Raw genomic sequence first — 27026 nt, forward strand, 5'->3', positions numbered from 1 at the left:
GGCTTCCCTGGTGGCGCAGTGGTTGAGAGTCCGCCTGCCGATGCAGGGGACACGGGTTCGTGCCCTGGTCCGGGAAGATCCCACATGCCGCGGAGCAGCTGGGCCCGTGAGCCATGGCCGCTGAGCCTGCGCGCCCAGAGCCTGTGCTCCGCAACGGGAGAGGCCACAACAGTGAGAGGCCCATGTACCGCAAAAAAAAAAAAAAAAAAAAAAAAAAAGTGACTATAATTTGGGTGGGTGAAAAAATTAAACACTTGGCTCCCAAAGAGATGCTCCTGAATTCAAATACAATACATGATCTGGTGCCTGTCTACATCCACAATCTTTACAGCACTTCTTTACCGAGAAGAATTTAGATTATACTGATTCTGAGCTGGAAGTCCTGAGCTGCAAACTCCTTTGCTACTAAGGAAACTTTCTTGAGAAATAACCTTCTTGCTTCTATATACCCGAAGACAGCACATTAGAAGATGAGTGACCAAAAAAAATATGGAAGTCAGAAAGCTGCACGCCATTCAGGCAAAATCTGGTTGGAGAGGAAAGCTGTTCCCAGGATTAGTGAGCTTCCCCAGCTAGCCTGTAGGTGGGTGTGTTTAACAGAAGGAAGCAATGGGAACCCGCCTGTCAGCCAGCCTTTTGAGCTAATTAGCTCAGCATACAACAAAGATAAGTGAGCCTGGGAGGAGGGCCCCCTGAGGGGTCTTTAGATTCTGGGAAATGTCTGATTGGCAGATGTTAAAAGAGATTCTTTGGTAATCCTGTGCATCAATGAGCTGCACAAATTCAGACCAGGACTGCAAGAATTCAGGCATGAGGACACTGTGCAGCAGACTTGCACAGGCAGACCTAAGATGGACAGAACCTTGGAATCCTTGAGACACATCATTGCCCAAGTCTTGCCTCACAGAGACCCGGCTCTAGTCTTCAAAGACTGTAAGTACTGAAGGGAAAAACGTTTTTTGACTTTTTTAGAAAATAGTCCTAAATGTCTAGTCACATCCTATTTAAGTATGTTTTCTCCTAAATCTCTGTAGTCGTGTGCTGTGGTCTAAGTGGTATTTAACTTGTTCCTGACTTCAGACAGAATAATTTCATTTCACCTACGGGTATCAGTCGCTGGGATATTTTGTCAGTGATACATCTTGTTAACTGTTTAGAAGTCTGTCTTAAAATCTAAGATTCGCCTAAGACTTAATGAACTTTTCCAGATGATTTTTAAATAAATCAAGACTGATTGGTACTAGGATTAAAACTAAAAATAACTTGAATATGATAATAAAGTATATCTCTTTTTTAACCTGGTTAATCCTCCATACCATATATTAGTTATGTTAAAAAGGTATTGTGTTTGAAATTTTTTGTTGCAAACAAATTAATAAATTATAACTGAGCTTTTAAATTTTGATAACAAATTATAACACTTTAGTTAAAAGGCCAGTAAAATGAGATGTCTTCCCACTTCTGCAACAACGCCCTCCCTCTCCCCCCCAAAAAAATCTAAACAGCTATGGCAAAGTTATTTCAAAATCTTTTTTTAATGGTTATGAAAAATAATTCAATCAAGATTTCCAATTCTAGCAATACTGTTAGACCATTTATCATGTAACTTTGTTTCTGGAACCAATTTGATTTCCTGCTGCTGCAAAACAGACTATCTTCACCTTGTATCTTATCTACAGTGGGTTTCATATTACAAAGGGCTTCTGAAACAGAACTTTGCTATGGAACTGCCCAAAAGGTAAAATGCATATGGAATTTTTTTTTTTTACTTCAATAAGTTACAGCTTTCTTCTTTGTGAATCTCGTATGTTTGTCTCCATCAAAACATCAATGGTTTGTATTTTTGCTTTCTGATTTCTGAATAATGTTCGTTTCCAGATGTCCTTTTAGCTTATATTTCTCATATGTGTGATGAAGAGAAAGAAATGTTAGGCAATTTTATTCTATAAAATGTTCTTCTTAGAAATTAAATTGTAACCCATTTGCCCACTAGGGCATAAAGTGAAAGCCTGCTCTTTCTTTTTTTTTCTTTCTTCCTTTTTTCTCTTCCTTTCTTTATTTTGCTTTCTTACTCCTCTTACTCTTTCTCTTGCTTTCTTACCTTCTCGCTTTCTTTTAAATATTGTCTTCAAGCATGTGTCAATAGCTATGTTAGAACTAATAAAAACCACTCCCTCCCCCAGTCTAGCCTGGAGTCTATTCAGGTTTGGCATGTTTTTTTTTAAATGAAAAGGGGAGGAAAGAATGCCTCTCTCCTACAATAGCACTGAATTCACTAGTGAAGGGTAAAAAGGATCTTGACCTGCCTAAGACTTTGGATAAACTGTAGAGGACCAGGGATCATATGGTGAGGGTTTGGATAGTAGAAACAGTAAAAGGAAATAGAGGTGAAATTTTTCACTGAGTTCATTGTGAATTTAAGAAATTTAATCTGAAATTATATGGCCCACTTTTTGAACTGAACTAAATCCCAGCAATTGTTTACAGTTTACCAGAGAGAATAAAACAGAAAAGGATTAAAATAAACCATACGTTAGGTTCCATCATCCAGGCCTTTGTGGGAACTCTTTTATATGGAAAAGCAAAGAAGTGTCCTGTTTTATATATTTCATTCCTTAACATAGAACTTAAATTTCGTCAGATAGCATTGCCTGCTTACCCTAGAATGGGCTGCCACTCTGCAACTGCTTGCATGGCTTAATAGGTGTGAATTTTAACTTCTGAGCCTCTCCCTTCAGGTGTTTCTAATCTGAAAAATGACTAAATGAAAGTAAGCCAAATGGCAGATTTCTGTGCCAGGGGTTTTTATGATATCCAAACATCCAACCACTCACCATCCTCATGGAATAAATGGGAACAATTTCACTTACTTTCTGGGGCAGACATCACAAGTCTGCCTAGGGCCTATGCCATGCCTCGGCAACCTACCATGTATGTGCCAGGGTTTAGCACATGGACTCCTTTTCTTTGGCACACCCATAAGTTGCTGCCACCACAATCCTGCTTTACACAGTCTGTAAAAAGCTACTATCAACCTTGAATAGCAGGTTCTAAGCAGCCTCCTCTCCTCCTAGTCACTGTTGGCTCCTTTTCCCCCACCCCAGGCCAGTCTCTTTTTGCCAGAAGGAAAGAGCTAAGCACTTGAACACATCACTGCCAAGTCCTTAAAAAAATTGCTACCTTGCTTTCCTACAAGATGAAAAGCCAATTCAACAATGCTTAAAACCGTGCACAGTTGAACAAAGGAGCATAAAAAAATAATAATAACATTCTAAAAGTGTTTTTCTAAATTTCTCTTCTGTGATGCAAAGGCAGTTTTTTTTCTCTTTATTCTTCAGAAACATATAATACAAGGAATGTAAACGATCATTTGATTAATTTGTTGCCCTCCCTTGGCTTTTGGTTTGTTTAAAAACAAGCAATAGTAAATTGAATTTTCTCTTCAAGTTGGTCAGGAAAAGTACCCAGAGAGTTTTCTGGTCTGAGACCGATGCACGTGGGGATAGTTACATTCATTTAAGGAAATAAAATATGAATGTTTTTCTCAGCCAAGGAGGCCTTCCAAGTGACATTTTGTAATGCATTAAACCTCTCATTTGTTTTAGACAGGTGTTCATCTGGCAAAAGTTGTAATTTGTTTTTTATTTTCTTTCCTGAAAGGAAATAAATTTCATGACATTTTTCCCTTTTTCTCTATTTTGCATTTCACATGAAAAATAATGGAAAGAAATTTTAAATGAGGTGGGCTCTCAGTTTGTAATTTACTCATCTAAGCTGACACTGGACTGTTCTCCACTACCTAAATGACTCCATTTTGTAACAGGTATCTCTGGAAGTCTCTACCACCAGACAGAATCTCTCTGCAGAGAAATTAAGGCATATGTCCATGTTGCCCTTCCTTCTTGGCTTTGTGCAACATCCAGTTTCTTTTCACGTGTCATGTGTCACAACCAAAGATGAGCTATCCTGAAAGAAACCCTTGTCAGCTCTTTTGAGAGTTTGTGTGTGAGCTTACTATCTGTTTGCCCCTGTTTAACAATTTCTCACATGCTTTCCCAAAGGAAATCACCGCCCCATGATTTCAAGATGTCTGCACTTTCAGATCCTACTCTGAGCGTTAACCCTTCAAATTACAAGAGCATAATATGCTTATCTGCCATCTTGGGATCCTCCTTCATGCATTAATAGTAATGCTAAGATGTCAGTCCTCATCATGTGATTAAGGCACTATGCTAAGAATGTTTACTCTTCACAGCAAGCCAATAACGTAGGTACTATTGATTTATAAGTGAGAGAACTGAGGCTTGTGGAGGTTGAGGTGACTTGCCCAAGGCCACACCTAATAAAGTGACAGAGCCAGGATTCAAATTCTATCTTCCAACCTCTCACCTTTAGCCCTGCAAGACATTGCCTCTCAGAGATGTTACATTACCATGTCATTTGTGCTGTCATGGCAGTATCTGTTAGGAAAACAGAGGTGGAACTGAAATGGACTCTTCTGGGTGTATGGAGAGAGCCCATTAAATAGGCATATCTGAACAGGAGTGTAACAGGAGAGTAATAAGGGAAGGGCATTTATGAGGAGAGAGAACAGTTTGTCCAAAGGCAGATCAGGCAATACAGGAACAGTGCATCAGGGGAGGTGGAGACAAGGCTGAGAAGGCAGGTGGAGTCACACTCAAGTGTAAGCAACAGGGGTCCATTAGAGTTAGCAGTGATCGTAGATTAGTTCTGGAAGTGTATGGCCGCATGTTGTATTGGGGAAAAGATTATATTGACAACTGCTGCGGTATACTTCCTGATACTAAGCTGGAGAGAATTGCAGATTTTTCACAGCAAGAATCCTTTTGCCCATTCAGGCAGGATGCAATACATGCCTACAGGGAGAAACCACTTTCACTAAATAAAGGCCAAAATCAAGGCAAACTTTTTCAGATAGTTAAAAACTATCTTAGCTATCATTAAAGCCATGAGAACATGCTGGTTTCTAGCAATGATTTATAAAGTGAACTGTTAGATTTCACTAATGTTTCCCAAAATTTTATAATGAAAAAATACGGTGGAACATTTAACTAAACATTGCACAATTAGAAGAAAACTTTCTCACATATTTGAAGTGCATTAACTCTTCCATTTGAGGAGACATTTTCTGCATGAAAGGTTGTATTTATACCAGTTAGGTGAATACTTCAAAAAGTACATTTTTACCCTTTGGAAAAATTGGACCATACTATAGAGCTATTAAAAACATCTTAGCAATCATGAATCTGGCTGTATGGAATGCAAGACAGGAAAAATTCTCAGGAGTCAAGTATTTTCCCCATCCCATGCTTTTTAGAGTAGTTATCTAAAATCTATAAATTTGATGATACATTTATGGTTTTTGCATTTCACATAAAGGAATGGAGTAGGATGTGAGGGATGAAGGCACTTGTGCAGTAAAATTCCTACACGTATTGCATTGCATTCCACCACAGAAAGTGTGCTGGAAAGAGCATGGTTAAAAAACAAAAAACAGGGACTTCCCCGGTGGCGCAGTGATTAAGAATCCACCTGCCAATGGCGGGGACATGGATTCGATCCCTGGCCCGGGAAGATCCCACATGCCACGGAGCAACTAAGCCCATGTGCCACAACTACTGAGCCCACGTGCCACAACTACTGAAGCCCGTGCGCCTAGAGTCCATGCTCCACAACAAGAGAAACCACAGCAATGATGAAGCCCACGCACCACAAGGAAGAGTAGCCCCCTCTCTCCTCAACTAGAGAAAGCCCGTGTGCAGCAATGAAAGACCCAACGCAGCCAAAAATAAATAAATAAATAAATAAATAAATAAATAAATTTTTTTTAAAAAGTGAAGTATTGTTATAAAAAAACCCAAAAAACAAAAAACTCCACTGCTTGCTAGCTCATTTTGGATTAATGATGGCATCTTAATTACAGTAATTTGAACTCTGATAATTTTAGCATCTAAACTGTGGATGTCCATTCTACTGAAAAAACCTATTCAAAAGCTAGTTTTACTTTATCTATTACAGGACACAACTATTTTTATTTGAATTTATACTAAAAGAAAAATGCAGATTTCATTTCAGCTATCTGTGGCATAAGCACTGTTCTCCTTTTTTCAGTAAAGATACATTTGGCAGAGTTTAAATACTGAAAGTCTTAGTGCCAGAGGAAAATTTTTCAAAATGGAAAAAAAGAAGTGGCTTCTTGATCACTTAATGGCCATATCTGTCTTAATACATTTATTTCTTAATATATAAATAAGATTTAACAAATCAACATAAAATATGAGTGGCACCCATCCTGTGATCAAATCTGGTGTCTCTTCATGATCTGCTGTCTCATCTCACCATAGGCTTTTTTTTTTAACAGTTAAGATTTGTTAGCCTGAACTCAACTTTAACAACTTCTGAAACTCATGTGTTAAGTTACAGCCCATAATAGGATACAGCTGCACAAGGGTGAGTTTCTAAGTTATGATTTTTCTGTTTAAATGATACGGTTTTACTGATTATGTGCTACAGATTGATTTAAGAAATGTAAGACAACTTTAGAAGCCCTTCATAAAAGAATCTTCTTTATTTAATACATTTCATATTGGTGTTTTAACCCCAAAGGCTCTTATTTCTTTTCTTCCATGTTCAAATGCTCATATAAGTTTAGTCTGTCAAGGCAGTTTTAAAAATCCTATTTTAGGGGCTTCCCTGGTGGCACAGTGGTTGAGAGTCCGCCTGCCGATGCAGGGGACACGGGTTCGTGCCCTGGTCTGGGAAGATCCCACATGCCGCGGAGCGGCTGGGCCCGTGAGCCATGGCCGCTGAGCCTGTGCGTCCGGAGCCTGTGCTCTGCGGCGGGAGGGGCCACAACAGTGAGAGGCCCGCATACCGCAAAAAAAAAAAAAAAAAAAAAATCCTATTTTAAAAGAAAAAGGAAAAAAAAAAGAAACCTACTGAAAGTTTAATAATGACAAAATAGGCAATTATTACACTCCCTGTAGTTTTCTACATTCTCTCTCTGGTGTCCTTAGAATACTGTTTGAAGTATGGTTTTGCTTTTTTTTTTCTACTGGGATGATAATCAGTTGATCCCTATTTTGATCTCATCCCATTAATGCAGCTGTGGGAACCCATCATCTAGTCACTACCCCTTTCACACTTATGGGCTGTATAGTGTAGTTTACATTTTTCTTATGTGCCTCTGAACTATGAGTTATAGTTTTGCTGGCATGTTTTTGTCCACACCTAAGTTGGAGGTCCCAGGAGGGCAAAGCCATACCTTGCACTTCTATGTAACCCCCAAGGTGTCTCCCACAGGACCAGGCACCTAGCAGGTGCACAATAGACTTTTCTGGTGGCTGATTTGTTTATTTTCTCCCTCACAAAAAGGGGGAAGATTTTTCCCATTGTCAAGTGAAATATGATGAAATAAATGGTACTGGTACTTTCTAAACCATCATCCATTGACACCTTAATCACAGCCTAATTGCATGCAGGGTTAAGTTGACAGCCCCATGAAACAGGAGGCAGCATGGAAGAAGGATGGGCTGTGAAAATAAACACAGCCACCTCAGGCAACTTCCCCAGAACACTGCCTCAGGTTGGCCTTGGTAAAGCAGCCCAAATTATCCCATATACCACACTGGCAGTGACTCAGATTGCCAGTCCTTATATTCATCCTCAGGGTCTACCCTCAACTCTGGGTCACACAACTCTGTGTGCACCAAGCTCTTTAGGGCCAAACTCTGTCCGTGCCTTGTACATAAACCCTAGTTGGATAGCTGTGGCAGGGTCATGGAGAGCTTTCTTATAATGACTCTACCCTGGGAAGGTATGTTATATGCCTAAAGCCACATTTGCACAGATTTGGCCATTCTAACTAAACAACTGGTCAGCAAAGTAACAGTGTTTGATTTTTTTGTTTGTTTTTTGTTATCTTGGATCCTCGGTTATCTAAAGTCAACAGTCCTACAAAGTCTCTTAAATATAGTGCAATGTCAGTGCCCAATGGCACATGGGAAAGATATCAATATATACTTCCTAATTGGTTAAGTAGATTACATCAGGTTTTAGTCTATGTAGCTTTTGTGATTGGATGACATCATTTGAACCATGGTGCACAGATAAAGCACATTTGGGAGCTCAGGCCTGCTATTGCTGCTGCCGTTCAATTGTGATATATTTAATGACCTTTTATTTTAATGTCTTTGTGATTCCCTCTTGTTCCTTGATATTCTCTCCCCTCTGCCTTCTTAAAAAATTACCTTGTACATCCAAAGATATTTTTTAAGTGTTATTTAAATTTCTCCCCAGATGACTTACAGTTCAGCAATTTAAAATTCTAAAGGTGAAAATTAAACCAAAACGCACGATGTACTTTTTTACATATTATAGATAATCTCCCAAGAGGTTAATTTTGTAAAATAAAAAACAACCCAAAGGATCTTAATTCCCTCAAAGAAAGTGTTCAGGGTAGAGAATGGGGACCAGACCAGAAAAAAAGAAAAAGCAAACAAAAGAAACACAACCAGCTTCCCAGCTGCTGAAGGAGCTAGGCACTGACTCTGGAGCGTTACTAAAAGAAAATAATGCTGGGAACAAAGCAAGACTCTTAGCTGTCTCAGCTCTGTTGTGTGGCTGTGGCTACCTTTGAAAGAGTATCTACAGAAAAGAAGAAGGGGCCCAAGATTCCTACATATTGTACATGACACACAAGCTGTGTCAGCAAGATTCCATTAGCCTGGTCAAAACTTGTCAAAGCCTGAGGATGGTTATAAATGTTTAGACAGCTGGCTCTGTTGGTCAGTGTCCTGGAGTTAGCCAAGCCAAGCACAAGACCCAAAGGTACCCCATTTTGCATGAATGGCAAATTGGCATCATGCCTTGAGCTTGCTCCTTAAATTATCTGGGGGTCCTTTTCCTATTTCTCCTCAACAAATCTAAGGAATCACATTGACAAAAACAAGTTGTACATGATTGAATTGCTAGAACAGAAAATACTAATTAACTTTATTTTAAAGTATCACCTGCTAAGGGTAATTTAAAGATTATATTACAATATTGCATAACAAAAATCCATCTGTTTGGAGGCAGAGAATCGATTTAAAAATATGGTTATCATCTTGAAAGCCTCTTAATGGTTTATCCTTAATTGGTTGCCTTTCCAATTTGTCTTTAATTGTTTTTGGCAAGGGAAATTTTGCCCAGCTAGAATTTTTTTCTCATGTAAGGCATAAAGAAATTGCTTCTCTTTTTCTTAGAGATTCATAACATAACATTCATAACATACTTTTAAGACCCCTTATTACTGACAAATGACTGTCTTCCAGGCAGGACTTACCTGGTATTAGGTAATTGAACTGGGCAATGAACTAAAATGTTTCTACTTTCCTGAAGCACAATCAGTCATTAACATTGATTTCAAATAAGAGTTAGCCCCTCTCTGTAGTTTTTGCTAAGAGCAGTTCTATTGCCATTAGCATTTATTAGAAAGTGAAAAATTGTGACAGACATCCATGTCTCCAGATTTTGAGACATGTAGCATTTCATCTATTTATTTTCTGTCCATTTGACTTTAAGCTTTGACTTTAAGAGTGAATGATATTAAAAGAGCTTTCTTTTTTCCATCTCTGAACTCTTCACATATTTTGGAAATAAATTAAAAAGCACAATGTGTCCAATTAGAGAATTTTCAGATTTGAGACTATTTTTAGAATGTTTAATGATATGGTTTCCAGTACAAGAACAGTCAGTCTCAAAGATGCAACATGCAAGCATATAATCATGCCTTTTCCTTTCTTCCTTCACCTTCACTAACCACAAATAATAGCTAACACTCTAGTGCTTACTATGTGTGAAGCTCTATTCTGAGCATTTTCCATTTTAAGCTTTACAGCAACCCTGTAAGGTAAGTACTACATTTTACAGATAGAACAGGAGCACTAGGTAGGTTTCTTACAGCGGTAAAGACAGGATTCAAACCCAGGCATTCTGGCTCCAGAGTCCATGCTTTTAACTATGTAAGGAAACTGCCTGCCTGTTGATAAAATGTGGAGATAGAAGATGCAGTACACGTTTTATTGTGTTCGAACCAAAGCCTGTATTTGAGGACTCTTGTATAACACACTCTATAATCCATGGGGCATTTACATCCTCTCCATCTCAGAGTTCCCATATGAAAACATATATCATGTGTCCCTATTAGCATCTTCATTGTGTCCAATCTATGAAAATGACAAGCTCTGAGTTTTTAGGATAAAGGCCCTCTGAGTGGCTTCATGCTCCTTCCAGACTACAAAAGGAGCATTATCTTGCTTGCTGCATCTCCTACTCACTCCTCATGGAGATTTTCTGCCCAAGCTCCTCCCAGAGAAACATCCTTCCTGGGCTCACCCAGATGCATAAGAGCAACCGCACATTCTCTCCAAGTATTTGTGCCCTTGTTCTTCATGAATGGAGCCACTACAGGCAGCACATCACCTCAGGCAAAGACAAAGGACAAGGAACTCTGTGCTCTTGCCTTTCTCTCCCACTTGGGTAAAACTGAGGCACCAGAACAATAGGATAAATTTCCAATTATTAAAAGAAACAAACTCCCCTTGCCCTGTCTCTTATCAAATTGTACCCCCTTCCTAATGGCATCCTTGCCTATTGCTCCCATACATAATTCCACAGCTGAGGCATTACTGTTTTTCTTACTCTTTTTGTCAAATGCCACTCTCACTCCTTTGAGAGCACAGCTTCTATCCCTTCCCCCATCCCGGTGTAAATCTCATTTTTCTGAGGTGGCTCAGCTTAGGCCCTCCTCCTATGCATATTTTTATTCTTTAATTAATTTATTTATGTGTTTTTGGCTGCGTTGGGTCTTCGTTGCTGCGCGCAGGCTTTCTCTACTTGCGGTGAGTGGGGGCTACTCTTCCTTGTGGTGCGCGAGCTCCTCATTGCGGTGGCTTCTCTTGTTGCAGAGCACGGGCTCTAGGCATGCGGGCTTCAGTATCTGTGGCTCGTGGGCTCAGTAGTTGCAGTGCACTGGCTCTAGGGTGCACAGGCTTCAGTAGTTTTGGCACAGGTTCAGTAGTTGTGGCTTGCGGGCTCTGGAGTGCAGGCTCAGTAGTTGTGGCGCACGGGCTTAGTTCCTCTGCGGCATGTGGGATCTTCTTGGACCAGGGATCGAACCCGTGTCCCCTGCATTGGCAGGTGGATTCTTAACCACTGCGCCACCAGGGATGTCCCCCTACACATGTTTTTTTTCTAGCCTTTTCAGTTCACATTTATCTCCTTTTCCCCTTGAATCTATTTAATCATTGTGCCATAAATTTTAAAGTTTTAAATATTACCTTAAAATCATTTCTGTTCTATAATGTAGCAGTCTAGTATTTTGTTAACAAATTATATCATGAATTCATTATTTCTGCAATCAAATTGTAAGCCTTTATGAACAGAGGCCTATTTTGACTGCTTTTTTTTTTTTTTTTTTTTTACTCTATACCATCAAAGACAGGGTTACCAGATAGACCAGTGCCTCACTGCTGGTTAATTGTGGTGTTCTGTTACACAATTCCTGATCCCAGAGACTACTTTCAAATTCTTTTCAACACAGTGTTCCAGGCAGTCAACATAAATGGATTAGAATTGACACTCTGAGACAAAAGTACTTACCATTCCTGTTCAGGATTTCCCTAAGTCCTGGTTATCATGAAGGTAAAGCCCCAGCTGGCAAGCAACTTGTAATCACATGTTTACTCTGCCCAGGCTTCATCTTTCTGCACCGCCTCAGCCATCTCCATCTGAGCCATGGCTGCCACCACCACATCCATGCTGTGTGGGCACCATGGTGGTTCATATAAGAAATCTCCTATCTAGAAGGAAGTCTTGATCTCTCCATGAATCGTAGTACCTTCACCTATCTTCTGTATGTTCATTCAGTTGCACAGTACAGATATGTAGTTTTCTTAGATTCCAAATGAATTCAACTACTGCTTCTAGATGAATAGCCCTGTGCTAGATACCAAGGAGGCTACAGAGGAGAATGAACCAGAGTGCCTGCCCTCTAGAATCAGTCAGCTGTGAGGCAAATAACATAATACTGTACTCTGTAAGATGAATTGTTATCACAAGACATTTCATTCCTCTGGCCAGAAGTAAGTCCAGCCAAGTCTGACTTGATAAATTTAGCCTGGAGCACCACATCTATTTTATTACATGGCTTATAGGAGATTAAGTGCTAAGACATAGGGCCACTAATGGAATAAGAGCACAGAAAAGTACATTCATATGAGCTAGAACCAGTGAGCAAGGCGTGATGGAGGACGTGGCATTTCCTCTGAACTATGAGAATAAATTGGATGGATAGAAGGGAGGAGCAGAAACAATACTCAGGATAGGAAGGAGAACTTGAACCAAAACACAGGGAAAAAATATGCAGTATATGTTCAAGGACAAGTAAAGACACTGCATTTGCTGAAGCTAATTGAGGATTTCTGCTAGAAAGGGTCAAAGGTTGGATGGTCAAAGTGTTCCACATTGTCGGATGTCTTCGTTGGTCAACTGCCTTCTGTGAAGTTTGATGCTGAACTTTATAATCAAAGAGAAAGCTTGAGGAAGGAGAAAATGAAAACCTCATTTATGAAAGACTTGCTTGGGGATCTAATTACCACTCTGAAAACTCTATCCTGTTCAGATTTTAAAACACAGTGAAGAAAAAAGTATCCACACTAATGTCTATAAACTGCATAGCAAATTGTCGTCTTGTTGATGTGAAAATTTTCAAAATTGCTGAAGAGGTTTGTCTTAGTCAGCTTGGGCTGCTGTAACAAAATACCATAGACTGGGTAGCCTAAACAACAGAAATTTATTTCTCACGTCTGGTGGCTGGAAACTCCAAGATCAAATTGCTGGCACACTCAGTACTTTGGAGAGAGCCCTCTTCCTGGTTTGCAAATGGCTGCCTTCTTGCTGCGTCCTCACAAGGCAGAGAGAGGAAGCTGTGGTATCTCTGTTCTTATAAGGACACCAATCCCTTCATGGGGTTCTACCTCATAATCTCATCTAAACCTGACTATCTCCCTAAGTCCCCACTTTCTAATACCATCATATTAGGGGTTAGGGCTTCAACATATGAATTTGTGGGAGACACAGATGTTTAGTCCATAACAGGGTCTATTACATGTGTCTGAGAAAACAATTTGGAGCAATGGAATTCATTAAGAAGTTTGATGTGCAAAGTCAATTCAGAGGTTAAATTGCTTTCTTTACTCTCAGATGTTATAAACTGATAGAAGTCACAAAAAGGAACTGGATTTCATGCTGTTGTTCCTAGGATCTCCCCAACAATTCTCTCTCCTTCCACTTCCTCCCATACCCCCAGCCTCAGCCATTTAACATTCTATTTCTTTCTTTTTTTAAAAAAAAAACATCTTTATTGGAGTGTAACTGCTTTACAATGGTGTGTTAGTTTCTGCTTTATAACAAAGTGAAGCAGCTATATATATACCCCCATATCTCCTCCCTCTTGTGTCTCCCTCCCACCCTCCCTATCCCACCCCTCTAGGTGGTCACAAAGCACCGAGCTGATCTCCCTGTGCTATGTGGCTGCTTCCCACTAGCTAATTATTTTACATTTGGTAGTATATATAAGTCCATGCCACTCTCTCACTTCGTGCCAGCCTACCCTTCCCCCACCCATGTCCTCAAGTCCATTCTCTACGTCTGCATCTTTATTCCTGTCCAGCCCCTAGGTTCTTCAGAACCATTTTTTTTTTTTTAGATTCCATATATATGTGTTAGCATACAGTATTTGTTTTTCTCTTTCTGACTTACTTCACTCTGTATGACAGACTCTAAGTCCGTCCACCTCACTACAAATAACTCAATTTCGTTTCTTTTTATGGCCGAGTAATATTCCATTGTATGTATATACCACATCTTCTTTATCCATTTATCTGTCTATGGACACTTAGGTTGCTTCCATGTCCTGGCAATTGTAAATAGAGCTGCAATGAACATTGGGGTGCATGTGTCTTTTTGAATTATGGTTTTCTCAGGGTATATGCCCAGTAGTGGAATTGCTGGGTAGTATGGTAGTTCTATTTTTAGTTTATTAAGGAACCTCCATACTGCTCTCCATAGTGGCTGTACCAATTTACATTCCCACCAACAGTGCAAGAGTGTTCCCTTTTCTCCACACCCTCTCCAGCATTTATTGTTTGTAGATTTTTTGATGATGGCCATTCTGACTGGTGTGAGGTGATATCTCATTGTAGTTTTGAGTTGCATTTCTCTAATGATTAGTGATGTTGAGCATTCTTTCATGTGTTTGTTGGACATTCTATTTCTTTATAGTAATCTTACCAGTTAAACATCAGTTACCTTGACAAAGGCAAGACCAATAGATGACCTGTAGTGTTAAACCCTGAAGTCGGAGAGTTGCTCAGCTTGGCTCCAGCATCAGCCAAGTTGTTATTCATCTGCATTCTCTGGGTCTCCAGCTGAGGATTCACTACCTCTCTCCTGTCTGGTGTCCAGATTCACTATGGATGACCAATTTATCTTGTCATGTCTGTTGATAAAGCCCTTTTCCTTTAGTGTCCATTCAGACAAAGTAGAAACTCTTTAGAAAGAATTTCACTAAACTTTGGGAGAAATAATGCATAGCCAAAAACCATGTATTCCAGATGGTAGCTTCCTGATCCTGAGGTGGCAGGCACAATCAGACAGAGAAACTTGACCTTGACTTTTGTTCATGCCCCTCTTCAAAGGAAGCCTGTTCCAAAGCCCTCCTTGGTCTTTTGTCATTTCCTCTTATTCCTCTTGTGGTCTCTCCTTTAGCCATTATTCCTTGAAAGAAGGGACTGGAATGGTAGGCCTAATCACAGCCCCCTCTGAAGCCCACAGCTGGTGGGTATTTACAACATTGTTTTAAACCAGAGCAAAGTGTTAGCTGAAGATTAATCAGGATACCTGTTCACATGACACAGACTGCTCATTCATTGTGACAGTTCCAAGCTAGAAAGTGTCATATCACTTGTATGAAAAGAATACAGATATTAACCCTTTACTTTGTTTGACTGACAAGAACAAGTATCAGAAAAATGGCCCATAGAAAATGGTAGGTGAAGTAATTCTTGTGCAGAGCCTCCTACACCTTTCCTACCAACAGCCTCACAAAGTCAACACATCTTCCATACCTTTGATGACATTCAAATATTCAATTAACCTTTATTCTTCTTCTAAAACGCTTCTAATAGATGTAGACATGCATGAAAACAACTTAAATTCCATTATAATTAGGAGTGGCTCAGGATGAGCAAAGAGCTAGACTATACACCCAGACCAAACTAGGTTAAAAATCCCAAGGCTAAGACTTAGTAGCTGTGTGATTGTATCCTGAGCATCTTTTATTTCTTATCTCTATGTTGTGGATGATAATACCTATTTCTAGAGGGTATTGTAAGAATTAAATGAGAAAATGCCTAGTGCCTGGCATATAATAGGCACATGATAAGAGAGATGAGAATAGCAACTTCGTCCTATCCTACTCAGGACTTCTCAAGCTTTAGTGTGCATCAGATTGCCTGAGAATCTTGTTTAAAATGTAGATTCTGGTTCAGTAGGCCTGGGAGCATGAGAGCCTGAGGGGCCTGGAAGGTGACTTGAGGAAGTTTGGAATGAGAAAGAGTATCAAGACATAGGGTCTTCTATGACTTGCCAAGAAGTTATGTGTTCTGTAGGTAATGAAGGACCCACAGAAAGATTTTTAAGATGTGAGTGATTTAATTAACCATAAGATTCAGAAAGATTACCTGGAAACAGTTGAGGATGGGTTGGATGGGAGGGTGATTGGAGTCAAGTGGGTACTGTGGTATATCTGGTTAGATATGAACCAATGCAGCAGTGGCAATATTAACTGAGAGGAAGTGATGACTATCAGAGACATCAGGATGTGAAACTGACAAAATCTGGGCATTTATTAGATCTGGAGAGAGGAAATTAAGTTTAAAGTTCCTGTCAGGTTTCTGATTTACGTAACTGGGTATATGATTATATCACTTTCGAAATAATTGGGGAAAAGAGTTTATGGAAAAGAAAATGGGTTGATTCTGGGAATATGTTGAATTTCTGTGACATCCAAATGGAAGTATCTGTTAACAAAGCTGGAGTTACAAGAGAATGTTTTGGGAACTATTGGCATATATTATGGTAGATGGATTCATGGAAATAGGTTCTGTCATTCAAGAACAGTAGAGAGAGAAGCAAGAAAAGACAAGGCTAAGGCTCTCATGCAAATCAACATGAGGGGTGAGCAGAGGAAGAGAAACCCACAAAAGAGACTGAGAAGAAATGATAGAAATACAGAAGAAGAATCAGGGAGAATACTGTCAGAAAAGCTTAGGCAGATGAGAGTTTTTAGAAGAAATTGATCAGCTGTGTCAAATGCAGTTAGAGGTCAAGTAAATAAGGACTGAAAGTTAGAATTAGTGATATTTGCCAAGTAGTTTCAGTAGCATAATGTAGGGGAAAGCCAGATTGTTGGTGGGTTAAAAATGAATGGCAGGGGGACTTCCCTGGGTGTCCCGTGGTTAAGACTCTGCGCTTCCAATTCAGGGGGCATGGGTTGCATCCCTGGTCAGGGAACTAAGATCCTGCATGCCACATGGCATGGCCAAAAAAAAAAAAAAAAAGAATAGTCCCAAGGTTGAGTGTTTCTTTTAATTGATTCATTCATTCATTCATTTGTTGTCTTGAGCATACTTATGGCCACTGAGGAGTGAGTAAAGAGAAAACATTTAAAAATAGGAAGCCAAGAGAATTACTAATAGAACAATGCCCAGAAGAAGCAACACAACTTCATTTGAGACTGAAGGAAATAAGGTAGAGCTGGGCACTTGTGCAGATGGGTCACTAGATGTAGGGAGGGATATCACATGCTTGGTGGCTTAAGTTTGTAACGTGAAAGGCAGGATCATTGGCTGGGCACTGAAGGTGCAACTGCAGCTGGTGACTAAACTGTGTTGTGAGGCCTTTCCTCAAATTTGGGTGGTTTTCTTCAGCAGTACTTGACCCTTTGCTTGCCTTTTCTTTGACATTGTCCATGAACCTTGTTGTTGCTACTTCAGAAAAATAAAGGAGCATGTGTTTCATAAATAGAGCATCTTCAGATATACTGATCTTTGAAATTCCAAACAGCATGCTGGCCTTCTTCCCTCTGCACTCCATTCATCTGGTTTTCCAGTAGACACGAGGAGATAGAGATAGAAAGATGGATTGTGTGTGTGCATGTACATATGTTTCACTCTTTAGAGGTGATGACATACGTAAGACCATCAAAGAAATCTTCCAAGGTTGCAGGATAAAAAATTTGAAAACTGCTACATTTATTCATGCAGAAATTTTACTTAGTACCCACCTTTGAACTCTTTAATCCACACAGTTTTACATGCCAAAATTCTTGTGTTCATTTTACCTAGATAAGCATGAGTCTTCAGCTTCTTACTCCAGTTTTCGGCTGAACATCATTCAACAAGGAACCAACTTAAAATAGCCGGTTAATGGTCCTTGTTGACTATCAGAGCAACAGACCACTGACTTCGGTTTTAGGCTTCAATCTTCGAGACATCTCTGCTGAATTCTGTAGGTCACGGGCAAATTGAAACACAAATCAGCCTGCTCACAAAATACTTGTTTTCCTGTACATGGGAGGGAGAGGAAGTTGGGGAGCAGGAATACAGTTTAGGAAATAAAAGTTCTAATTCTATTTTGGGTTACATCAACTGGTGGAAAATATTACTTCAAATATTTTTGAATGAATGAAAAATATCTGTAATTACCAAGATCACCTTGACCACTTAGCATGTATTTTATTGGTTAATTCAATTATCCCCTCTGATAGTCTTATATTTCCCAGTTTCCTTCCCAAAACACATCTTAAATACTAAAAACTACAGTTCTTAAATATACGCAGGCATCCAATTCCCTGGGCGTCTTGCGAATTTTCCTGAACTACACCTTGTAAAGCTGGAAGCTGATGGGTGACCTAGGAATGAAGTGAAAGAGCCAGGTGCTCTGGTCAACAGCTTAGAAAGTGGTTGTGCAATGATTTTGCCTCCAGGTCAAACTCTGTGACTCTCCTGATTCCCTGCAAAATAACAAAACCCAGCATTTTGAAGCACATGTATTCAGAAATATATCAGGAGAATGTCAAAGGGCATAGACACCATATTACACAAAGAAAGTTTGAAAGAAGAAAAGCTCTTCAATCTAGAACCTGAGGAAACCTGAGAGTTGTCTATTTTAGTACACTTTTTTTTTTTTTTTTTTTTTGCGGTATGCGGGCCTCTCACTGTTGTGGCCTCTCCCGTTGCGGAGCACAGGCTCCGGATGCGCAGGCTCAGCGGCCATGGCTCACGGGCCCAGCCACTCCGCGGCATATGGGATCCTCCCGGACCGGGGCACGAACCCGTATCCCCTGCATCGGCAGGCGGACTCTCAACCACTGCGCCACCAGGGAGGCCCTTTAGTACACTTTTATGCACAAGTGTGAGATGCCAATTCAAAACGGTTTAAGGAAAAAGCAGATGTGTTGGTTCAGGAGCTTAAGCTATGACATCAGAACTTAGTCTTTCTTTCTCTATCTCTTGGTTTTACCCTTCTCTATGTTGGCTTTCTTTTCAGCCCTGAGTCTCCCTTGCCTGGGCAGCACCATACTTCTCTCCTATAACCCCAGCAACTCTAGTGAAAAAGGAGAATCCAGTCTTCTGACATTTCCAACAAAAGTCCTGGACTCATTGACTCTAAATGACTTGACTTTGGTCTAATCCCCACTCCTCAACCCTGGAGAAGACTTGGTTGAAGGAAAGGTGGTTCTTTAAGGAAAACTTTCATGCTATTCCTACAAAGAGGGAAAACAAATGCCAGGGAGGCAAAAACAACAGATGTCCTATACCACCTTCAAGTATGTCATGGGTTCTCTTATGAATACGGGGATTAACCTCTATGAGGTCCCAGAAATGAAAAATAGCCCACTTGCATGAAACTTATAGGAAAGCAGATTTCCGCTCACTCCCCAAAATGACCTTCTTATAGTTAAAACCATTAGCATTTGAAATGGGCTACATCAAGATGTGCCAATTACCAGGTCCTTCCGTGTGTCCAGAATCAGGCCAAATGGGCAGCTGTCAGTGGTATTGTGCAAGGAATTCCTGCATCAAGCAGAGCTTTGCCTGCATGACCTGAAAGGTCTCTTTTGCCTCTACAATTCTATTATCCTTGTTAATTTCCACAATTCAATTTGCAGTACAGGATAAACAAACCAACCTAATTTGATCTGGAACTTCTACAGGCTATCATAGGTCATTTAATCTGAAACACATGGCTGTAGCCATTACTACGTTTTCTGAAGTCATCTAACAGACGTGGTCCTTAACAAGGTTTCCATGTTATTAGTTTCACTTATGTTTTTTTTTCCCAGCCTCCTGCTTATTACACAATTGCTTTCATTCTCCTTTGGATTAGGGTGGAAAGGAGCATGAAAAAGTTTTCTTCTTTCTGCCTTTCTCCTCTTAAATCTTATAATAGGTGAGTTCCAATTAAAATTACATTGCTTGGGGCTTCCCTGGTGGCTTAGTAGTTAAGAATCCGTCTGCTAATGCAGGGGACACAGGTTCCAGCCCTGGTCTAGGAAGATCCCACACGCTGCGGAGCAACTAAGCCCAGTGTGCCACAGCTACTGAGCCTACACTCTAGAGCCCGTGAGCCACAACTACTGAGCCCACGTGCCACAACTACTGAAGCCTGCACACGTAGAGCCCGCACTCTGCAACAAGAGTAGTCACCGCAATGAGAAGCCCCTGCACCGCAACAAAGAGTAGCCCCTGCTCGCTGCAACTAGAGAAAGTCTGTGCGCAGCAACGAAGACCCAATGCAGCGAAAAATAAAACAAATAAATAAATTAAAATAAAATTACACTGCTCATATTTTTACCTCTGAATTTAGCTTTCACTTTGCAGGTCCAAGAATCTATGAGAAACAGGAGTGGGAGTCATGGATAATCATAGATCTGGACAAAGTTTATTAAAGAAAATTTTCAAAGAAGGAAGAGTGAGATTTTTAAATTTGTTATCAAAAACTAATTTGTAAATTTAATATACTGAAATGCTGTTAGAATTAGGGTGCCAAACCACTTGAGCCATACTCATGAAAAAATAAACACATTTGTGTTAAATAGTATTTGTTTCTTTCACAACTGAAAGCACCCCACACCCCCATGCCACCCAAACATACACATACTCCCTTCTGCTTAAACTGGAAGTGCCTTGTTACACAATCCAACCCACAAATAAAATGTTGTTTTTGCTAGAGTATGTCCATCCTTAATAACTGATTATATTTCTTGTCTTTTTCAGTGAATGTTGTGTCAATGTTACAGGAATTTTGGGAAAGCAAGCAGCAACAGAGGGCTGCGTTCCCAAGTGAAGGTGTGGTGGTCTATGAGTCGCTGCCGTCTCCTGGACCACCCTTTGTGAGTTATGTGACCCTCCCAGGGGGAAGCTGTTTTGGCAACTTTCAGGTAAGAAGCAACCATAAATTGATCAGTGAAAGCTGATTGAGTTAAAACAGAGTAAGCCCTTTTATAAAATGGTACATTGTAAGTTTTCTTGGGTCTAATGAAAAAAGTTATGCCACATTCCATTATGTAAGAGAAAAATTGGTCAGATGTTCCCATTTTTTGAAATGGGAAGTATTTTTTATTAGGGTGTTGTCCCCTGATATTTCTTTATGGAAAATGAATTTTATAGTATTTTATTTGCCTGATTGCTGCTGCCTTTTCCCTCAAATATTTTGGAATAAATCTTAAAGAACAAAGGAACTTGGGCAAAGTCCTTCCATCAGGGCCCTTCCATCAGTAGAAAGTCTTCACGTCTATGAAATTTGTAATCAAATACTAATCAATCTACTACACACGAAAGCATGAACCTATAGCAAAGGTTGAGGGTCACAGGACTGGGTTCAGGCACCTATGCTAATCCCAAATTCTGCCTCTGAATAATTGTAGACCCTTGGGAAATGTATTTAACTTACTGATTTCCCTGATTTTGAGATGGGGAATAATACCCACAGGGTAGGTTGAGAGTCATATGAAATATACATGCAATGTGTTTATCTGATATATAGCAGATATTCCAAGTATTGTTTTGATAATTAGTATAAAGACTCTTCCAGTTGGTTAATTCTTTGTTATGTTTATCATGGGTGTAAATGATGATACATTTCTAGTTGTACACCTGTTCACACAAAAACATTTGTCTGCATTAACAATCAGTATCTGATTGTGTGCGTAACAAATACTTGTTGAGTGACTAGGAAATATCAAGCACTGGATCAAGTAATGAGGATATGGTCCATACCTTAAGGAAAGAAATGTACAAAAATTATAGTAATTACATAGTAATATTAGAGGGTCAATGAAAGCACAAAAGTTGGAGCTTCTCAATTTACCAGTCACCTTTATAAGTACCCCTTTAGTGCAGTAAACTCTCTCTTAATTTTCAATAACTGGCAAAAATCCCTCATTTATAGTTTATGGACAATGTGAAACTCAGAAGCGCTCAAATTTCCCTCTTAGCTTTGACAACTAGGAAGCCCAGAGGCAAATTTTCAGTGTATCTCTTCGTAGTATGTCTATAAAACTTAGTGTTGTGTAATTTTTAGGACTAACCTCATACTTGATATTATTTATATTTCTAACTTTACTCTCCCTTTGAACTTAGTGTGCCTCACTCATTTATTTCGTCCTGTTACCATGTGTCTGTTTTATATTATTTCAAATGCTTTGTGTGCCTCACTCAGTTATTTTGTCCTGTTACCATGTATCTGTTTTATATTATTTCAAATCCTTTGTGGAGTAAGGGGAAGATATAGTTTAATAAATAGACCCACAAACCTATGTCTGCCTAGGGAAGTCAGAAAAGAATTCATGGGAAGCAATCACACACTGAGATGTACAATTGAGGGTGTCTTTGCCAATCGGTAAAGAGGAGATAACATTCTCAGCATAGGGAACAGTGTGTACAGAGGCATGGTACAAGAGAAAAGCACAAGAACTTTCAAAATTTGGGGAGCCTAAGTGTGTCTGTGACAGGAAAACAGTAGGAGATGATGGTAGGCACTCACATCAAACTACAAGGGGTGTTAATGCTTTGCAAAGAAGAACAGGTTTTATTCTATATAAAATCAAAATCCCTGAAAGATTCTGAGCAGGAGCATGATATATTCAAATGTGTTTCAGAAAGCTTACTCTGACAGTAGCATGGGGTAATTTTAAAGAACTGCTTTCAAAACTTCTGACACTGCCAGCCAGTGAGGTCTTGCCTTCTACCCTGAGCAGTGGTCAACAGTGGATTTTTACCTCTGACTAATGAAAGTGAACTGCCTGATTAGGATGATTTGAAAAGGGCTCTAGAAGCCTTAGAACAGAACTTGATGGAACCCTAGACACTTAGACATGGATGGGGAGCAAGGGAGGGGGAAGAAAGGCAGCAAATGAGGAAAGGATTCCCTAATCCACATGAGTCTGCAGGTCCATCATAGAGCATTCAAGGTGAAGCCTGCCTACTCATAGAGAGCTCCCATCAGATTTCCCATTCAGGGGAGGCCTCCTAGGAAAACAGAGCTGCTCAGCCACAGAGCAAGGTTTTGCCAGCCACATAAATGAATGTTTTTTGTCCATGAATGTCAATGGACTAAAGATCACCAAACATTTGAAGAAAACCAAAAGAAAAAAAATTTTAAAGGCCAAGGCAAGCAAACAAAAGAGCAGAAATAATTCAAGCAGCAGAGTATGTAAAAGAGTATTAAAATAATTATCTTCAGAAAATTGTGGAAAGATAAGTATCCCTAAAACAGCTACGAAAAAAGAAACAAGCAGGGAACAGGAAATTTAAAGTGTGATTGCCAAATTAGAACAATAAAAATAAATGAAAAATGAGTAAACAGATGAATAGACATAGATCACAGCCAAATTAGTAAAGGATAACAAAGTAAAAAATGACTAGTAAATTTTCTAGAACTTAGAGCAAGAAGACAAAGAGATGGAAAAAGAGGACAGGAGACATGGGGATAAATCCTGGAGGTAAACATTAATCTAATAAGAGTTCTAGAAAGAGACAAAGGAAATAAGGGGAAGAAATAAGTAACAGAAGCAATTTTCTTTGAGTTAAAGAAAAGCACAAATTTTCATATTGAAATGGCCCACCGTATTCCAAGCAGGATCATGACAAAAAGTCACACAGCTCTGTGGCTATATGAGACTTAGGGACAGCATTCTGTTTAAAAGATGGATCAAGGGACTTCTGTGCATTGACCTCACTGTTTTTATGGTTTTTGTTTTGTTTTGTTTTGTTTTAAGGTAGATTTGATTTATATGTAGGATAACTATGGGGGAGCTGATATGAAATTGGGCAAAAACTGGCAAACTTGGTCAAAAAAATTAAAAACTATATCTTTGAAAAGATAAACAAGAAAGACATTTGTGAGTAAGAAAAAAAAAGTAAAAGACATACACTACACTCAGCATGAGAAAGGGGATGTAATCATAGGAGTGTAATATAAAAATACTACATGAACTATTTAAAAAGCATAAAAACTTAGATAATACTGACTTCTTCTGGGAACTCTTTTATCTTTGCAATTCTTCTATAAGTCTAAAATTATTTCAAAATAAAAAGTAAAAAAGAAACAAAAATGGCTCCAATGGCTCCCTACTATTTTACCTTCTTATTAAAGTCTGAATTCCTTATTCTGGCAATAAAGACTTTACAACTAGCCCTAACTTTCCCAGCTTTATCTCCTGAATTCCTTTCTGACACTCAGTGCTTCAGCCTGACTGTCCCTCATCCAGGCCTTGACCTCTTCCAGCCACTCCACACTCATACTATGACATACTCATGAAGTGCTGTTACCACCTTCTCTTCATGTCTAAACCCTGACTATCTTCCGGGACTTCACTTAGATATCACATTTTCCATGAATTTTCCCTGAATCTCCCCACTAAAAATCTTTACCTCTTCTGATTTTCCAGTGCATTTAGTTATCTCTGCTTCTCTTCTAGTATTTAATGTTTTTTACCTTATGCTACAGCTACTTATGTGCATGTTCTGTCCCTATAATAAAATGTAAGTGCCTCAGGGACAGAGTCTGTATCCTTATATCCCTAAGATGCCAAGTACTGGGCTTTGCATATAGTAAGTGCCTAATAAATGTTGTTGGATGAATAGCTAAATGATGAATAACAAATCCGAAGAATCAATGAAGTTTATATATGTCCTTTTTAAAAACAATATAATCACTACTGACAGATATACAAAACAATATATACTATTACATACAACATAATATATCAACTAAGGTATTTCACCTCACTCTGCAAGATGGTGGGCTAGGAAGGAAAAATCAGTAACATTAAAATCAGCTGATATTATTATGTTCATATCTGTGATTAAAGTTTTGAAAGTGGATTAATTTGAAACTATTGATTTTAAAAAACCTTCTAATTCTCTCTGAATTTCATTTATGCAAAATAACTTTCCCTCCACCCTATACCCATGATCTCGAATAACCAACATTTGGCCATACACACCCATGTGTTATGTTTGTTCATATGTAATAACTACATTCATTATAATGTACTTAGAATATAATGCTTTTGACAGGTCAGTGAATAGATCTAGAGGATATGAATCTAAGAAATTCTAATGTTCTTGTTTTTGTTTTTGCTTCCTTGAGAATTATGAATTTCCCTATCGTCTCATAAATTTCTACCCCAAATTATAAGACTTCCCGTATGTAGTAAATTTACCATCCTCCTTATGGTCTCTAAAAAATAGAAAACAAAATTTAAAAAGCTGAACTCTTCAGCAGGGAAGCCTCTTGGTGATTTCTCTGATCATTTCAGGGTTTCCTTTTCCTTATGTTTAAATCATCATATTTTAAGGTTCTCAGGAGGATTGTTAACATCCTTGCTTTAAAAGATCCAGAATTTCCTGAATCAAATATGTTTTGAAAATGTGTTTGGGTGATTGGCTGCCAAATCTTAACCTATTTGGCTCCCCAAAATGTGACTTGAGAAAGGAAAACCAGGAAGGCAAAAAAAAAGAAAGAAAATTTCTCCTAAAGCAATGTCCTTACACTTTTCTTGGTTAGTTCAGAAACTATCTTCAGTGGTTTCAACTAAACCGTCTAAATGTTATTTTTACCATATAACATTTTATCATATTTTTGCCAGCAGTTGGCCTTAAGAGCCTACATGCTCATTCCTGCAATGCCTTTCACGTAATCAAATGTCACCCTTGTGCATTGCAAATCATTTCATGATGGATTATTAATGCCAAGACCATGTGCTGGGACATGGAGAAACCATTATGCCAGCAGTAGCCTTCTTACTGAGCCGTGGACGTCACCTCCAACGGTGCCAAGTAATTGAAAATACTTGAAGTGGAGTATGGGATTGGACTGCCAGATTAATCCCTCTGGTTCATGAAAGCTGTAAGAGATTATGCTCATTCATTCTTTAGAAAAGTGGTACTCAGACTGAGCTTTAGTTTCCTGATTAATCAAAGGAAAGCAGTCAAAAGGCTCTGGTGGACACAAACCACTGGTTTTATGCAAAGAAACCTCCCACTGAAGTAAATGGGAGGCTTGTGTCCAAGAAGACTAATTAAAGAATTTTCAGTTAGTTTTGACGCCACAATCCAAAAAAAACAGAGAGCCAGAGGGAAAGAAAGCAGCCATAACCCTGCCTTTTAACTGTGCCTTCACAAACTACTTCAGTATAGAAAAAGAGAAGTGAAAATATGATTCATTTTTGAATTTCTAAACAATAAATAAAATGATCTACTGTTATTAAATTATTTGTCTTTTAGAAAGTTATACTGAAACACATTAGTGCTTATTGTGTCTTTTATAAAAGAAACTATCTTCTAAGGCATTAAGTAGAAATTCATGCATCTTGGGTGTATTTTCTCTATGCCATTTTTGTCTAGGCAGTTAATCCTTCCCTAGCCCCATATCATGACCATGAAAACTTGCAGTAATTTCCATTTTTTACAATAAGGGCAACACAAGGGCCATCAGATCAACGTCTGGCTCCCCTCTTGATGAACTCAGAAGGAAAGCCACTCATTATTTCAGCAGCTGTTTTTGTTTCCAAATCCAAAAGGGGGAACTTAATTGAGTATTTTCTCTTATTTTATATTTTGATTAAAAGATTTGTGATTCAAGTTTTGTTTTCAAGCCAGTGATGTGGTCTTCCATATAGTCTGCTAAAATGATTTGGATTAATGTATTTTACTCTTATTTGGAATAAAAAGTAAAAATTCTTTGAGTGTAGTACCATGTGATTATTTATGTGCAAAAGTTATGATTGAATAAAAAATGTATCACCTGGCTAAAACATTGATGTGATAGCTCGATTTATTTGAAGTGTAGAACACTCATTCAATGAGATGTCATGCTTTTTTTCACATATTTTGTTATTGTTAAAATTGCTTTACAGAAAAGCAGGTGGTAAACACTGGGGTCAGGTACTTAGGCTGTTTGTATCATGCCAGGTGCTGCATGAAATTGAGACATTTAATATTTCCAGAGGCAAGCTGTTGATTGATTTTTTTTTTTTTTCATTTCCAACCAGTATTTGGCATTGTGTAACAGGGTCGCACAGTTGGGAGGTGTGAGAGGGAACACTCAGAGCAGATGAGTTTCTTCCAAAGCTCTGTCTCTGAAAGGCCTTCCATTTTTATGCCACTTGATTTTCAAACCAAAGCCTTTGCCTGTGAAGACACCTGGAAAAACTACTTTTCCAAGGTACATACTACCTAAAAGGATAGAGGTTTTGTTTTAGTCACTTTTAAGGCAGTAAGCACACTTCACCTGTATTGTTAGATATAAAACACATGTTTTATACTTTCATGCGTTGCATGATTCTTCTCAAAGTCCAGGGAATTAAAAGTATATTTAAATCACAATAGAGT

The 27026-nt window shown here is 39.0% G+C and overlaps 1 protein-coding gene across 1 annotated transcript in view; it reads left to right on the forward strand.

The window, feature by feature from the left end:
* Positions 1 to 804: 804 nt before the first annotated feature.
* The window catches only part of LIX1 (limb and CNS expressed 1), a 48603-nt gene continuing 22381 nt past the window's right edge, over positions 805 to 27026 (forward strand). The window contains exons 1-2 of the mRNA XM_082623121.1: positions 805 to 933; positions 20406 to 20569. Of these exons, the coding sequence (XP_082479247.1) occupies positions 852 to 933; positions 20406 to 20569 (246 nt within the window). The 5' untranslated portion in view covers positions 805 to 851. The remainder of the gene's footprint in view (positions 934 to 20405; positions 20570 to 27026) is intronic.

The sequence above is a fragment of the Mesoplodon mirus genome (genome assembly GCF_964341445.2).
Source record: "Mesoplodon mirus genome assembly, chromosome: 5".
Taxonomy (NCBI): Eukaryota; Metazoa; Chordata; class Mammalia; order Artiodactyla; family Ziphiidae; genus Mesoplodon; species Mesoplodon mirus.